Below are 17,580 nucleotides of genomic sequence, written 5' to 3' on the forward strand. Positions count from 1 at the left end.
AGCTGAGCAGCAGTACTCAATGTCAAGCAGCAGCAGCAAAAGCAAACAAGATTTTAACGTGTATAAAAAGAGATAAAATCTTGCGATCCCAGCATATATTACCTCTTTGTAAATTACTGGTGAGGCCACATATAGAATCCAGGATCTAGTTTTGGGCTCCTCATTTAAAAAAGGACATTCAGAAGTCAGAATCAGTTCAAAGGCGGCAACTAGATTATCACAAGGAATGGAGGCCTCTCATATGAGGAGAGGTTAGAAAAGTTGGGCTTGTTTACCTTAGAAAAAAGATGTTTCAGAGGAGATCTCATTTCCATGTATAAATATATGTGTGGCCAGTACAAAACACTGGCACATGACTTATTCCTTCCAAAGACCATACTGAGGACCAGGGGCCTAAATAGGAAAGGGTTTGGAACACCCGCCATGGACGTGGGGTACTCGGTACCGGGTCCGGTACTTAAAGGGATTTGTCACGGCGGCGGCGACCCGGTCCATGGCCCTGGGCGCCCAAGTAGAAGGGACAGTCATTAAAGGGATTTTGAGAATAAAGTTTGTCTGTGACACCACCTGTGGTATTCGGTCAGGGATGACTGACGCTGCTTAAAGGGGTCCTCTGGGGTGATGTTGTGGCAGCAGGGATGGTATAGCTTCCCACAGGTGAAGCTGGGTCCCCAGGGCTCCCAGTGTAGTAGGTACAGGTGGTAGGTGGTGTAGAAAGAAACGGAGGACACAGGGTTGTATTCTCTTTACCTTTTTACTGATGCAAGGCAGCCACAGTCCAGAGTACCGGATCACAGGTGTCGATGGTGTGGCCGGCTTGGAAACTAATCCGGAATCCCCCTTACCAGGTGGAGTTGGAAGCCTTCCTTCTAGTGCTGTTGTGTAGTCCCTTGCTGCCTTAGGCCTCACACAAAGTCCTCACGTGTCCTCTCTGTCCCCCTTTAGGTAGGACAAAACCCGTATGACAGGTAACTTGAGCCTTTTTACAGGATCTCTATCATGACCTGGGCTCTATGCGTTACTGTGTCTTCAGGTATGTGGTAGACAGGTAACTTGCAATCTGCTGTCCTGCCGGTTTCTGCTGTGGGGCATAAAGTTACCCCCACAACCTCGGTCTTCCGGCTACCGGTTTCATGCACTTCAGCATGGAAGAAGCTCAGCCGCAGCTTCTCTCCAGCTCTTCACTTTGCCTGTGCTTCTTTTCACCTTACAATCTGTTCTGCTTTCCTTTCTCTCTCTTTCCAGGAGCTGCACGGCCCCTCACTTTCCTCAGAGGAGCTGTAGATCCTCTCGTCTGCACGGCCCCTTTCCTTTCACTGACTGACTTTTCCTCCAGACCAGAATATATATAGGGGAGCCACCCACAAGCTGGATCAGAGCTCCCCCTTCTGGCCTGGAGTATGAACATGTTGCATGATTGTGATTACCTGATAAAAAGAATCCTTCATCGCTTCCAAGCGTGACATCACTCTCCCCGTGAGGAAAGCAATGTCACTGTAACAACCAGGAACCTGGGGTGTTATAGGTTCTTCACAGTTAGAGCAGTCAGACTGTGGAATGCTGACCACAGGAGATAGTAATGGCAGATAATAACAGCTTTTATATAAGGGCTGGATGATTTCCTTGATATACATAACATTGCTGGTTATAGATAATATAGTGACAAAATGAACAATTGGTGGAGAAAGGTTGAACTTAATGGACCCAGGTCTATTTTCAACCTATGTAACTATGTAACATGTGAAAACAGTGAGTCTCCTTCATGTTTAACCTGGATGGTTTGTTCCTTTTAATTGCAATAAACGTCCACACTATATCCAAGCATTCTCAACAATTCACTTCTGTTAATGATACAATAATGGATTTAACCACATTTAGAAGCATTTTTTACTTTTTTGAAACCTCGGTGTCATTAATCTATCGTGGTCTGCCAGGTGAGACTTTCACTAAAAAAAGACCAGTAGACATACTGATAGGGAATTTACATTGCGAGCCCCAGTGGGGACATTGATGATAATGTATATAAAGCGCTGTGGAATTAATGGTACTATATAAGTGAGTAAAATAAATAAAATAAAAATAACTCTCAAGGGTTTCATTACATGACATCAATACTTTACAGGGTGTAATTGCATCACATTACATTTCGATAGATCATTCATGTGTCGCCACTTCTCCAATGAAAATAGGAAAAATAATATAGAACAAGTGGAGGTTCCAGTTGCTTGACTACCCCTCACTGATGTACCACTAAAGGGACCTTCACACTGAACGATATCGCTAGCGATCCGTGACGTTGCAGCGTCCTGGCTAGCGATATCGTTGAGTTTGACAGGCAGCAGCGATCAGGATCCTGCTGTGCCATCGTTGGTCGGAGCAGAAAGGCCAGAACTTTATTTCGTCGCTGGATCTCCCGTAGACATCGCTGAATCGGCGTGTGTGACGCCGATTCAGCGATGTCTTCACTGGTAACCAGGGTAAACATCGGGTTACTAAGCGCAGGGCCGTGCTTAGTAACCCAATGTTTATCCTGGTTACCAGCGTAAACGTAAAAAAAAGCAAACACTACATACTTAAATTCCGGTGTCTGTCCCCCGGCGATGTGCTTCTCTGCACTGTGTAAGCGCCGGCCGGCCGGAAAGCAGAGCACAGCGGTGACGTCACCGCTGTGCTTTCCGGCTGGCGCTTACACAGTGCAGAGAAGCACAGCGCTGGGGGACAGACACCAGAATGTAAGTATGTAGTGTTTTTTTTTTTTTACGTTTACGCTGGTAACCAGGGTAAACATCGGGTTACTAAGCGCGGCCCTGCGCTTAGTAACCCGATGTTTACCCTGGTTACCAGGGGACTTCGCATAGTTGGTCGCTGGAGAGCTGTCTGTGTGACAGCTCTCCAGCGACCACACAGCGACGCTGCAGCGATCGGGATCATTGTCTAGATCGCTGCAGCATCGCTAAATGTGACGGTACCTTAAGAGTGGCAGACCAAGTCGCAACTGAGGAGCCCATGATTTGGAGGGAACAGTGCCATTCAGTACCTGGGCTCTCCCACCCAACATCTCGATTTGAACGATGCAGATACCATTGAATACAGTGGTAAAACAGAGTGTGCATCAGTGGTAAAACATTGTGTTCATCTGAGTATCAGCACAGCAAGCTCATTGATATTACTAGATTGCGCCTGCTGTGCAGAACCTTAGTCCACACGCTGCCAAGACTGGATCAGTACATCAGGGAAATGGCGTGAGGTGAGTACTTTTTCATTTTTTATTAGTCAGTACTTGGATGGGACTATAGGAACCTCTATACTGTGTGGGGGTTGTGGGTCCCATCATGCTGTGTGGGGCGGGGCACAGGCTGTTGGGGCCATTGTACTGCATGAGGGCTCATACTATGTAAGGTGGCTGTGTGTGCATCATACTTTGTGAGCGTATGCAGGGGGCCTTATACTGTGTGGTGGGCTGTGGAGACAGCATACTGTGTGGGAGGACTCTGAGGGCCATCATACTGTTTGGGTGGTTATGGGGGAATTACAATGTATGTGTGTGGGCCATCAAACTGTTCAGGGGCTATGGGAATCATGATATTGGGGGGCTGTGGGAGATATGAAACTGAATGGGGAGATGTGGAGACCATCCTTCTGTTTTGGGGTCATTAAGGGCCTCATAATGTGCGTGGGAGAAATGTGAGAGAATAATGTTGTGGAGTGGGGGGCCTCAAAATGTGTGCAGAGGATTTGTAGGGAAATCATACTGTGTTGGTGGCACTGTGGGTACATCATACTGTGTTGAGGGGCATGGTGGAGGCATCATTCTCTATTGGGACATTGCGGCAACATTATACTTCATTAGCGGCACTGTGGGGCATCATACTGTGCAAGTGATGGGGTCCAGTGGAGGAATTCACTGTGGGTATATAATGCTACAGGGCTTCAAAATGGACAAAAACGGGCAAAATAACTTAGTGTTACAATACATGTCCCTCTTCCTGTCTGTAAAAGGTGGAAGGTATGCCATTATATTACTGTGCCTAAGTCCAGTGACCCTGCCAACTCCACTGAATATTTTTTTCGGGGAAATGAGGTAGGGGCACCCAATTAGGGCTTTTTCTCTAGGACCCCATTGATTTCTCTGCACACCCCTACAGCCACTCATCTTTTATGACATCATGTTGACATAATTAGATATCTATACTCAGGAGACCCCTTCCCATATCAAGCAAAATTTCTCAGTCACCGGTGTGCTTGATTTAAATTTCTTTCATTAATTACATATGTTCATTCAGGAGCTAAGCTTAACTCAGAATCTGTAAACCAATTTGCACCTCACAGGAAGAAAGTAGGTTATTCCTCAAGGGAATCATCTTTCAGAATAATACATATTCTAAGCTTCCTTACTTTCCCTGGTGTTGCAGACTTATCCAATTTGGCTTGAATACATGCCTCCCACACCTAATTAACATGCTACTTGCTACTATGCTTATCATCATGATTACTATACTCACTGCTCATCCAATTATTTCTTCACCATCGCATATAATCATAACAACAAAACAGGAAAAGTCCATAGACCATGAAGACCAAAAAACATCAGAGGAGGTTTATGTTCAATAACCGGTGAGAACTGGAGCTCTAAGGCCAGAGTCACATTAGTGAATGGCATCTCATGAGATCATTGGGTGTGATATGCTATAGACACACCAGCTTTGCTGCGAGCATGATCCGAGTGTCCGTGCTCTGAGCGTCGATCCTATCACATCAGAGAATATGAGCACAGGTACGGAGGAGACGGAGAAATTACAGATGAGCACAGCATGACAGATTAACATTAAACCAAATGCAATCCAATTTTTTATCAGATTGCATTCGCCCGATTTATTTGCAAGTGTGAGCGAGTCATAACAATGACGACTGTGGGTCAATAATACTTAATGGTAATAATAACAGTCAATAAATTGACTGTGGGTCAATAATAATTAATGGTGCTATATAAATTATTAATAATAATAATAATAATAATAATAATACTTCAAATGCTTTCTGCAGTATCGCTTGGTTCTTACACCATCATTAGCACAAAGTAGGTCCAATCATCTTCCATCATTTTGACCACATATAGTCATCATCTTGAACTATGTACGGCGCCCCAGGGTCCTGGTCGTCGCAGTGGTATTGCTTTCCTCTCGGGGAGAGTGATGCCACGTTTGGAGGCAAAGAAGGATAACTGCATCCAGGTATCACAAACATGCAACACATTTCACACTCCAGGCCACCAGGGGGAGCTCTCGCTCCTATTTATTGGGTCACTCCCCACATAGGTAAAACTGGTCGCCTGTAGGGAAAGTGAGTCAGTTGCTGGCTGAGCTCAGCTCAGTTAGTTGGTCCCTGACAGGGGTGGGATCCTGTCAGTGAACGAAGGAGAAAGGACACAGAGCTGTGCATGCCCTCAGAGCTGCAGCTCCCAGAAGGAGACATACAGAAGGCAGAACTGTATTGCAGCGAGCGTGAAGGAAGTTGTAGCAAAGAAGAAGATACCAGAAGGGGACCAGCCCTACACAGGCTGCCTCCTTCTGTGGCGTAGAATCCCAGTAGCCGGAACACCGAGGGAGTAACGACCTTTATGCCTTGCTCCAGAGACCGGCAGGACAGCTAATTGCAAGTTACCTGTCCGCCCTACACCCAGGAGGCACGGTGGCAACCTTTGGAGGCCGGGGCATGCTAGAGTCCCTATAAACAGCCTCAAGCCACCAGTCATATGGGTTTGTCCTATCCTATATGGGGGACAGAGAGAGAGACATTACATCTGTGAGGACCTTATGTGAAGCCTTAGGCAGTAAGGAACTACAACACTGTAGGGCAAGGGAAGGCTACTGATTTCCACCTGGACAAGGGGACTCTGGACTTGCCTCCAAACCGACTCTGCCTGCCCTGTGATCTGGTGCTCTGGACTGTGGATGCTGAAGTCTTCAGTAAAGGTAAAGAGACTGCAACCTTGTGTCCTTGTTCTTCTCTGCGCCTCTCACCATCCACCATCTACACACTGGGAAGCCCTGGGGATATACTTCACCTGTAGGAAGGTATACCATCTAGCTGCCATTACATCACCCCAGTGGACCTCTTAAAACAGCGTCGGTCACCCTGACCGAATACCACAGGTCATGTCACGAACACAAACTTTATCCCTTTAAAGACCTTTCCCTTTTACACGGACGTCCCAGGGCCATGGACCAGGTCAGCCACCGTGACATCCCCCTGTGAACTACAGGACCCGGTACCGAGTACCCCACGGCCCCATGGGGGCGCTCCATACGTATGGCCAAGTTCATGGTATTTATAGTGTTCGGCTTGCCAACTTTTGGAATTTGGCATCTAAGTGAGGCTTAGTCTTGCAGTGTACCTGGAGGTCCGTGGAAATTTTTGGCCCTGGTCACATCCCTTTTCACAGGCCTCAGTACACATTCTCTGCACACTCCATGCCCATTCTGTACCTCAAGAAGGTCTTGGTCTTTGTCTTTCTGAATTTAGTAGGACCAAGTAAACCTTCTAGAACTGTTTATATCAGAAAGGTTTCAAGTGGGACCCAGAAGGTTCACCGACTCTTCTTGAAGTCTAAGGTGATATCCCATTTTTCCAGATGTCTCTGAAGAGTTAGGAAGTGTGATTTATCTGCAACCTGTATTCTGCTGATGGCTCCCAAAAGACCAGTTCTAATAATTAAATTATAAAATGGAACCATTTTGGTTACAATTGAAAATCCAGAAGTGTTCAGAACACACCCTGCTGAGTAGGGTGGAGAGATAGGATAAAGCCGGTAGAGGACTTGCCTTGGGTGCTTACAAGCCACACTGCCTTTGCCAGGGAATGTATATGAAGGGCGAAGACAGCAAACTGAATCTTTGTTTCAGGTAACAGATATATTAGCCACCTCTGCAATATTTTTCTTTAGGTATCAAGGGACTATTTTACACCATAGGTCTTATCTTGGCCGCGGTGTGGTTCAATATTCCGGTGGCTGCTTCCTCTCCTACTTGGTGCATTCTGTATTCACTTGCTTTCCAAACTCTACACCGAGATTGATAGGGGTACACAGCAAGTGAATGTGGGAAGCACTCCCTAGAAAGAACACAGGCACTGAAATTTTGAGAATTACAATGCATCAGGGACCACACTATCAATGTTGCATAAAGAACGAACAAAGCATTCTTGCCTAATGAGGGACATTGCTGAAGAACTCAGCAAGACTCGATCTCCTTCCCCTTAGATTTCAGGGTTTTTTATTATATGCATTAAAGGGGTTTGAAATACATTTTTCGGCATACGACCTGGCCCTAGAAGCCATGAATTAGTCAGTAGTTAATATACCAAGCTAAGACTTTGTCCCTATTAATGGAACATTAGGTATTCTGTTTTATTAAAATATTCTCTATTGTAATGAGTTAAAAACCACAAGTGATTAGTCTGTTGTCTGCAAGACTTGCTTTATAGTCCATAGCGCTGCTGTATTTATTAAAATGAAGAGCACCATCTTAGAAAAAATCCTGCAGTGACGAGACAGAGCTGGACAAGATTTTCTGCTGTCATATTTTAATGAGCATCTACCATATTAAACTTGTAGCACATACACCCACGCAGTGCACTCAGATGCTGGAAGCTTGGCAAGCAGTATCCCCCAAGGATGATGAGCCTGCCTCTTCTCTGCTTCACTGTACGAGCCAGTACCTTCCTATATTACGTTACTGCAATGTCTTACAACATGGAAGGAGGGTCGTGTAATAGTCTGATAATCCTAATGTAAGGCGGGTAAATGACTTGTCTTACACGTCGTCCTCGTCTTTATTGCAGACCTTGGACTGGATAATAATTTATGCAACCAGCTTCATACAAGACAGAAGCATATTCTGTAAACTATCACCAAAAATAATAAGGTTTATTAATAGATATTGCTTGAACATGGCTTCAGGATTATTTGTCCTGCGTCTTCTTCTAACACAGAAATGTCGAACATATTAAGGCCCTTATACACATTCGAAAAGAAGCCGAACCCACCAACTTTGGCAGGACAGATGAGGTTGAAATTTCATCTATCAATTATCGATTTATCTATCTATCATCTATTTATCTCTGTATCTATCTATCTATCTATCTATCTATCTATCTATCTATCTATCTATCTAGCTATTATATATCATCTATCTATCCCATATCTACAGGTGCTTCTCACAAAATTAGAATATCATCAAAAAGTTAATTTATCTCAGTTCTTCAATACAAAAAGTGAAACTCGTACATTATATAGAGTCATTACAAATAGAGTGATGTATTTCAAGTGTTTATTTCTGTTAATGTTGATGATTATGGCTTACAGCCAATGAAAACCCAAAAGTCATTATTTCAGTAAATTAGAATACTTTACAACACCAGCTTGAAAAAATGATTTTAACATCCGAAATGTTGGCCTACTGAAATGTATGTTCTGTAAGTGCACTCAATACTTAGTCGAGGCTCCTTTTGCATCAATTACTGCATCAATGTGGCGTGGCATGGAGGTGATCAGTCTGTGGCACTGCTGAGGTGTTATGGAAGCCCAGGTTGCTTTGATAGCAGCCTTCAGCTTGTCTGCATTGTTGGGTCTGGTGTCTCTCATCTTCCTCTTTAAAATACCCCATAGATTCTCTATGAGGATAAGTTCAGGCCAGTTTGCTGACCAATCAAGCACAGTGATACTGTTGTTTTTAAACCAGGTATTGGTACTTTTACCGGTGCCAAGTCCTGCTGGAGAATTCAATTTCCATCTTCAAAAAGCTTGTCGGCAGAGGGAAGCATGAAGTGCTCTAAAATTTCCCGGCTGCGCTGACTTTGGTCTTGATAAAACACAGTGTACCTATACCAGCAGATTACATGGCTTCCCAAACCATCACTGATTGTGGAAACTTCACACTACACCTCAAGCAGCTTGGATTGTGGCCTCTCCACTCTTCTTCCAGACTCTGGGACATCGATTTACAAGTTCTAGTGTGAAATATCCACAACCAATGATGGTTTCGGGAGACATGTTATCTGCTGGTGTAGGTCCACTGTGTATTATCAAGACTAAAGTCAGCGCAGCCGTCTACCAGGAAATTTTAGAGCACTTCATTCTTGCACAATGCTGGGAAGGGCTACAGGTCTATAGGCAAGCAGTATGGTGAGAAAGAAACAACTGATGGAAGATTAGAAAATGGAAGAAACACAAGGTCTGGGGCTCCATGCAAGATCTTGCCTCGTGGGTTAAGGATGATTCTAACAAAGGTCAGGAATCAACCCTGAACTACACTGTAGGATCTGGTCAATGACCTGAAGAGAGGTGGGACCACAGTCTCAAACATTAGTCATAGTAACACTGTGTGCCATCATGGAATAAAATCCTGCAGGGCACGAAAACTCTCCCTGCTCACGCTAGCACATGTTCAGGCCTATTTGAAGCTCTCCAATGACCATCTGGATTATCCAGAGGAGACATGGTAGAAGGTCATGTGGTCAGATGAGACCAAAATAGAACTTTTTGGTATCAACTTCACTCGCCGTGTCAGGAAGAAGGATGCATACAATCCCAAGAACACTGTCCCAACCATGAACCATGAAGCATGGTGGGGGAAACATTATACTTTTGGGGTGATTTTTTGCAAAGGACGACTACACTGTATTGAAGGGAGAATGGATGGGGTCATGCATCGCAAGATTTTGGCCAACAACCTCCTTCCCTCAATAAGAACACTGAAGATGGGTAATGGTTGGGTCTTCCCGCATGACAATGACTCAAAACACACAGCCAGGAAAACTAAGGAGTGGCTTTGTAAGAAACCATTTAAGGTCCTTGAGTGGCCTAGTCAGTCTCCAGACCTGAACACAATAGAAATCTTTGGAGGGAACTGAAACTCAATGTTGCCCAGCGACAACCCCGAAACCTGAAAGATCTGGAAAAGATCTGTATGGAACAGTGGGCAAAAATCGCTGCTGCAAACATGGTCAAGAACTACAGAAAACATCTGTAATTGCGAACAAAGGTTTCTGTACCAAATATTAAGTTCTGTTTTTCTATTGTATGAAATACTTATTTCATGAAATAAAATGCAAATTAATTAATTGTGTAAAAATCATACAATGTGATTTTCAGATATTTTTATTTTTAGATTCTGTCTCTCACAGTTGAAGTGTACCTACGATAAAAATTACAGACCTCTCCATTCTCTGTAGGCGGGAAAACTTGCAAAATCGGCAGTGTATCAACTTATTTTCCCCACTGTATCTATCTATCTATCTATCTATCTATCTATCTATCTATCTATCTATCTATCTATCTATCTATCTATCTATCTACCTCTCTATTTGTGAGTAAATTCCCTGCAGTATTGTGATTGACTATAACTGAGAAGTCTTAGATCTACATGTATGGTAAAACTCAACGGGTATTTGGTTGCTAAAGCCGAGTTGCAGCATTGCAACATGTATGACTAATAATAAATATAGCCATTTAGTATGCAAATTGTCTATTCAGAGAAGAAGAGACAACTTGTGTATTTACTATCCCAGCAGAGCATTGCAAGGCCTATCAGCCTCCTCACTCTGTCATGTCAGGCATGTCCCTCTCTATAAGAAGAAATGTTAACACTTAGAGACCCCAGTCTAAGCCTCTCACACAGCCAACTCAGATCTCATGCTTTGCACTGAGAAAGAGCAGCACCCAGAAATACCATGCCTGCAAAATTAAGATTCTGGTTTGAATTGTATCCAAAGTAATGAGGCAAGACTCGTTAAAGAGTCAATATAGACTTAGACTTTTAGGATTGCTATTTCCAATAGTTGGCACTAGAGTTCACGGCCTCTTCCTCTCGGAAGAGGCTACTTGCATATTTAATTTACCAGATGAGCATTGCATGGCCTATAAGCCTCCTTACCCTGGCATGTCAGGCATGTCACTCTCCACAAGGAGAAACATTACCCCTTAGATAACCAGTTAGTACATGTGGTATACATTTTCTGAGGTCTCAATAGCTACAATATAATAAACTATATTTTGTTTATGAACATTTCCCCAATGAGATGAGAAGACCAAGAAATAAATGAAGTTACAGACCCCATATATTGGCATGCACCGGGCGGGTATACTTACTCTGGAAATGCCAACGATTTGTTCATCTGGAAGGAGGCTAATGTGCACAAAGCAGGACTCAAAATTTCCATCTTCCTTTTTCTCCAGCAGATCTTTTCCTTGTATTAAGGAGACATGCAATGTATTGGAATTGACATCATAGTCCATAGTGACTTCAATCTGTCCCACAGTAAAGTCCGAGCCAAAGTTATTTCCAATGGAAGAGATGGAGCTGAGGGAATCGGTTGAGACAGATTTCCTTAACATCCCATAGGGAGTCATTTCCATGTCTCTGTTGATCAATTCCATTGGACCAAATTCATTAATACTTTCATAGGTATCATTGAGATTTGCCACCATTGCGTTTCCCTGGACGGCTCTCTAGAGAAGAAAAGAAACATCATAAAGTTTAACAGAAGAATTTAACTGGAACTTTGTGATCCAGACGGAAATATATAAAATGTAATACTGCCAAACACCGAATTTCTCTCTTTCTTGAGAGCATCATTTCCCCTGAAGGGGCAGAATCAGAACGGGAAGGGGGAGCTAGTCTTAGGACAGGTATCTGATGAGATGATGCTGTGGGGCAGATATACTATCATAGTTTTGAAAGAATTTTGGCACAAGTTTAGACAAATTTATTAACTGATTATGACACAATTTGCAAATTTTAAAGATGTGCACCATTTTTCAGGGCAAACAGTGGCCCAAAATGTAACACTCAAGAGGTGGTCTAAAAAAGGAAATCTAAGTCAACACGTGCCAAATCTACCAAATACTATATTATAGGTCTATCAAACAGCATGTGCACCACTAAGATGGATTTGAAGGATTTTTTTACTTTCTTGTCTACGTCTATTCTGCAACAAGGCAATAGTTAATTTATAAAATGTGTTTTGCCCACACAATTGCTCCAAGTCTAGGACATAATCGGCTGTGGCCAAGGTCTTTGGGAGTCATCTCTGTGATAAATGGTGTGAAATATGTTTTGAGGTGTTGAATATTAGACTCAGAGACGGAGTTTGCATAGGTCATTAAAGGGAACCTGTCAGATGAGTTATGTTACCCAAACCAAGTGCAACATGAATCAGAGACTGGCTGCATGATTGCAAAAAGGTATACTTTTCTATGAACAAAAAAAGTAGCACTCTGTAGTGCTATAGCATACAAACATGAAATATATGAAATATGAATTGCATTACTGCTCTAGAAAATTGTAAAGATTGAGAAAACATAGCGCATAAATTGGCCAATTCATGTGTACCCAGCAGCCACAATTTTATTATTATTATTATTATTATTTATTATTATTATTATTTATTTATTTATATAGCACCATTAATTCCATGGTGCTGTACATGAGAAGGGGATACATCAAAATACAAATATCACTTACAGTAAACAAAACTAACAATGACAGACTGTACAGAGGGAAGAGGACCCTGCCCTTGTGGTCTTACATTCTACAGGATTATGGGGAAGGAGACAGTAGGTCGGGGATTGCAGTAGCTCCAATGGTGTTGAGGAGGCCGTGTGGTCTTTGCAGGCTGTAAGCTTCTTTGAAGAGGTGGGTTTTCAGGTTTCTTTTGAAGGATCCAAAAGTAGTGGATAACCGGACGTGTTGGGGCACTGAATTCCAGAGGATGGGTGATATTCGGGAGAAGTCTTGGAGGCCATTGGGTGAGGAGCGAATAAGCGTGGAGGAGAGGAGGAAGTCTTGGGAGGACCGAAGATTACGTGAGGGAAGATATTGAGAGATTAGTGTGGAAATATACGGAGGAGAAAGATAATGGATGGCTTTGTAGGTCAGTGTTAGTAATTTAAACTGGATACGCTGAGAAATTGGGAGCCAGTGAAGGGATTTGCAAAGAGGGGAAGCAGGAGTGTAGCGAGGAGAGAGATTAATTAGTCGGGCAGCAGAGTTAAGGATGGACTGGAGGGGTGCAAGAGTGTTAGAAGGTAGGCCACAAAAGGAGGATGTTGCAGTAGTCGAGGCGGGAGATGATTAGGGCATGTACAAGCATTTTGGTAGAGTGTGGGTTGAGAAAAGGACGGATTCTGGAAATATTTTTGAGCTGGAGGCGACAGGAGGTGGCGAGAGCTTGGATGTGTGGTTTGAAAGACAGGGCAGAGGCAAGGGTTACTCTGAGGCAGCGGATTTTGGGGACAGGGGAAAGTGTGATTTCATTTATTTTGATAGATAGATCAGGTAGGGAAGATATGCGAGATTGAGCAAAGATAATTAGTTCAGATTTGTCCACATTGAGCTTGAGGAAGCGAGAGGAGAAGAAGGAGGATATGGCTGATAGACACTGTGGGATTCTGGAGAGCAGAGAGGTGACATCTGGGCCAGAGAGGTAGATCTGAGTGTCATTGGCACATAGATGGTACTGGAAGCCATAGGACCTTATGAGTTGTCCCAGGCAGAGGCAATAAGGCAATTCTTGTTGCTGGGAACCTGGCTAATGAGATAGGCTTCCAGCAGCGAATTAGGCAGGTTCCCAGCAACGAGAATTGTCTTATTGTGGCTGCTGGGTACACATGAATTGGCCAATTTATGCGTTACATTTTCTCAATTTTTACAATTTTCTAGAGCAGTAATGCAATTGAAATTTCATATATTTTATGTTTGCATGCTATGCAGCTCTACAGAGTGCTACTTAATTTATTGGTAATATGGAGATGGCTACTCTTAGTAAGCACCTGTACACACCTGTATTGTTAGGAAATGACGGTAAGTCTTTTGATACTTGTATACTTTTCTATGAAATGCTCAAGATTTTCAGAGAAACTATGGTTTGAATTCCGACTAAAGTTTGAGGTTTCTCCCCATCCTGACTCAGGTGACTGGTAGGTCTCTGTCATGTGTGTACATAGGGAGAGACATGCCAATCACCTACAGCGGCGCTGGGAATAGTCGCCCAGGGGCGGTGCTGGACTAGTCTCATCCCCAGTTGGAGTGATTCAGAGAAAAATATACCTAGCTGCAAACGTGCAGTCAAGCTGTGATCCATGCCGCCCGTAGTTTGGGCAGGATGGATAAACTGGTTTCCTTTAAGATGCATAATAGGTAGCGAGATGGCCCAGGATTTATTTATGCATTGAAACATACTGCTTTGCTGTGCATAGATGGAAGTCTTTTTGTCCATGTACAGAATGCAATGCAGCCATGTATATTGGAGGCTTCCGGCTTCCACTAATAGAACATCATGCATACTTTATTGGGTCATTATAGTAATTCCATGTCTGGGCTGCCAGTCAATATTTGTGTCTTCATTTTGACAGCAGAAGACTCCTTATTCTGGTGTGCGGCACTAGACATATTGCTTTCCAGTCTCTAACATCATCTCGGAGTGCTTCCTTTTATAAGACAGTATTGGATTTATCTCTACACATCACTAATGTATGCTATAATTTTACAGATAACCAGGACTAGATCATTTACTTAGGAAGAAATAGCTGCATTATTTTCCGTACAGTTCATTTTATTTTTCATTATCGGAAACGTCACGGCTATGTTTGATTTATCTAACAAGATGTCTTGGTATAAAAACAGATCTTATTTAATTCGTTATAGCCCTTACTACTGTAGTTATAACTCTGCACTAAATTAAAAAAAAACATTGGTGGCTTATTTTTTTAAATATCCAAAAAAAGGAAAAATGGTCTCCAGCATTCCAGCATTTAGTTTGAAGGGGGTTTCCACTCTAGGGTTATTAATGATCTATTCTTGTGACAGGTCAGCAATATCTGTTTGGTGGGGGTCTGACACCCAGCATCCGCATCAATCAGCTCTGAGAGCGGCAGAATGTACACAATGTACGTAGCTGAGCTCCACCACCGGCAGCAGCCACTAAGCAGCGTGATGGAGCTGTGGTGTTCCGCTCTGTATGCGGCTTACAACTGGCCGGCTGACGAAGCTGGTAACAGTTAATTGGTGGGGATGTCAGTTGTCAGGCCCGATTACATCAGATATTGATCACCTAACCCAAAGGATAGGTCATAGTAACTCAATATTGGAAAATTATTTTAATACCGAGTCTTATTGATACCCATGACACCACATAGTGAGCCATAAATGGGTCTTTCTCAAGTGTATGGATGGCCCAGTTGTGTTTTTTTTTTTACGTGGTGTCGTTTTGTATGGCTGCCACATAAGTTAATTGTCTCTTTTTGCCTGTGACATTCACTTTAACTTCTACCTTTTTGGGGGGATATTCCACCACTATGCAGCTGGTGAGGGTCTGACAACTGAATACTACAATTCAGATGGAAGAGTAACTTTCATTTTCTCTCCTGTTTACCTATAACACAAGGGCATGCCATCAAGGTCCAACAGGCAGGGTCTGACTGCTGAATGTCCTATTAACTGCCGAAACAAATCGGAGTTGGCGCTAAGTTCCTGTTGGCTCTGCTTGGCTTCTTCTTGATGACTACCTAGAAAGAACCAAGTAACGTTCTAGCAGTCAATAGGGGTAGAAAAGTCAGACCCTGCAAAGCTTGATAGATTATTCTACCAATATGTGTTGACATGAAGGCCAAGGGTCACTACAGTTTTCTAGCTGCTTCATCATTGCAGCCAGCAAGGGTCCCAGTGGTTGGAATCCCACTTGATTGGACTTTGGAGGATGATCCTACAAATATTGTCTATGACATTTAACCACCAGAACAACTGTGTTTAGCTCTGGACATGTCCAGCGATGAGCTTACCTTCTTAACCTCTGTATATGATGTCCCATATTTTTGCTTGAGATATCGGTAGTCATAGTTGGGGAACGGAGAAGGAGACGGGTAGTTGCCCGATGTGTACAGCTTCCATAAATAGAGACCCACTACTCCTAGCAAAGTCAACGCGCCAGCAATGTATATTCCTATTTCCCATCCGGGCGGGCTTGTGATGACTGCAAAACAAGTCCATAAAATACCCATGAAGAGTTTTATGTAGAAGCATAAAGGACCAATAAAATTCAGTTGGCAGCAATCAATGTGCACAGCTCTCTGAATGGGATCTAAAGCTGCGCTCAGCATGTAGATTTTACAATATTCTACATTACATTTAATGTTTTTACGGACTTCAGATTCGGACATATTTCTATCAGCTTCAATCCCAAGACAAGTTTCTATCTTATGGGTGTAGCATTTAGCAAACCAGGTATGAAACTCTGTTCAACACCCGAAAATTGGACAGTTCTGAATTGAAGCCTGGTGTTAATATATGGTTTGCATCTACAGAAACCAACTATTAAGTGAATTTTAGTCAATGCACTATACAACTACTAAAATGCACCAATACTGCACCAGCAATCACTTCCAGTGGCAATTCCTCCTCTTCCCCTTTGGTTTTATGAGTTCAGTCTATTATATCACATAGTATACAAGTTTTTTTTTTACTTTTTAGCATCATAGTATTATAATATTTCCTTGCTTAATATTAAAATTGCAGCATCAAAAAGTTAAAGTTGTGGAATTCACAGGATGGATAGACATGTTAATCATATGCAAATGATGAAAAATGGAAACCAATTTGTCAAAACATTTTGAGTTAATTTGCATAAACTATAAACATTGTGTAAAGAAATTCCCGCACTTACAGCCTTGGCTGCTATCAATTAAGTTATTAATGTAATGGTTTTCTGAGGACTGTTCTGACACACTTGGATACACAAATCATCAAGATCTGCTGCTGGCAGCTTCCTCTTTTTAACTGCTGACCAATGATGTCCCTCGAGATGTCCAGAGGCTCCTCGCGGTAGCATGTGCAGCATGCGGCCTGGTGTTGTTGGGTTGAAAACGGCTCTTGGGATACTTTCCTGGGATTGCCCATGTTGTCTCCAGACTGATTTACAGCTATCATTGTATCCAGGACAAAAGCAAGACTCGTTGCTGAAGAAGACAGACCTCTATTTCAGCCAGCTTTGCCCTACTCCGCACCGTGATAGCCTTTGAGATGGTTGGTATGAGGTTAATTTAACATCTGCAGATGGACATCTGGCTCGTAGCCCAGTGTCATGCAAATGTCTTCTTATGGTTTATGTTGACAATGTCTGTCACCTTGGATTTGGTAAGTGACATTGAGACCTTTACGTGAGAACGTTTGACTGGTCCTACTCACGGGATTATAGTGTGGATGGTACAGCCTGACCCCTCTGGCCTTCATTCCAGCTACACTAACAGCTCGGTGTTACATTGGTTTGGCCCTGGATCCATTGGTACAGCTATTTTTCCAAAGGGTCTCAGGATCTATCTTTCAATATGACAACCCCAGGCCACATGTTGCACTTGCTACTGTGAGCAGCGTGTGGCATAAATATGCTATCATGGTCTGCAGTGTATCCGTTATTTGTCTCCCATCGAGCACATCTGGGACTATATTGGTCATCAATTGCAAAAAGAGCTGCCAGCAGCGGAGCTTGATAATTTGCCCAAGTGCTTTCTGAACGGCAGGACACTCCTCA

At 43.1% G+C, this 17,580-nt stretch overlaps 1 protein-coding gene across 2 annotated transcripts in view; it reads right to left on the reverse strand.

Moving 5' to 3' along the window:
• The window catches only part of SYT12 (synaptotagmin 12), a 197,109-nt gene that overhangs the window by 124,083 nt on the left and 55,446 nt on the right, over positions 1 to 17,580 (reverse strand). For both annotated transcript variants that reach the window (XM_077288022.1, XM_077288023.1), the window contains exons 3-4: positions 15,836 to 16,026; positions 11,147 to 11,506 (exon numbers count right to left, since the gene is read on the reverse strand). In XM_077288022.1, coding sequence (XP_077144137.1) covers positions 11,147 to 11,506; positions 15,836 to 16,026 — 551 coding nt within the window. The remainder of the gene's footprint in view (positions 1 to 11,146; positions 11,507 to 15,835; positions 16,027 to 17,580) is intronic.

Source organism: Ranitomeya variabilis, chromosome 2 (assembly GCF_051348905.1).
Source record: "Ranitomeya variabilis isolate aRanVar5 chromosome 2, aRanVar5.hap1, whole genome shotgun sequence".
In the NCBI taxonomy this organism is placed as follows: Eukaryota; Metazoa; Chordata; class Amphibia; order Anura; family Dendrobatidae; genus Ranitomeya; species Ranitomeya variabilis.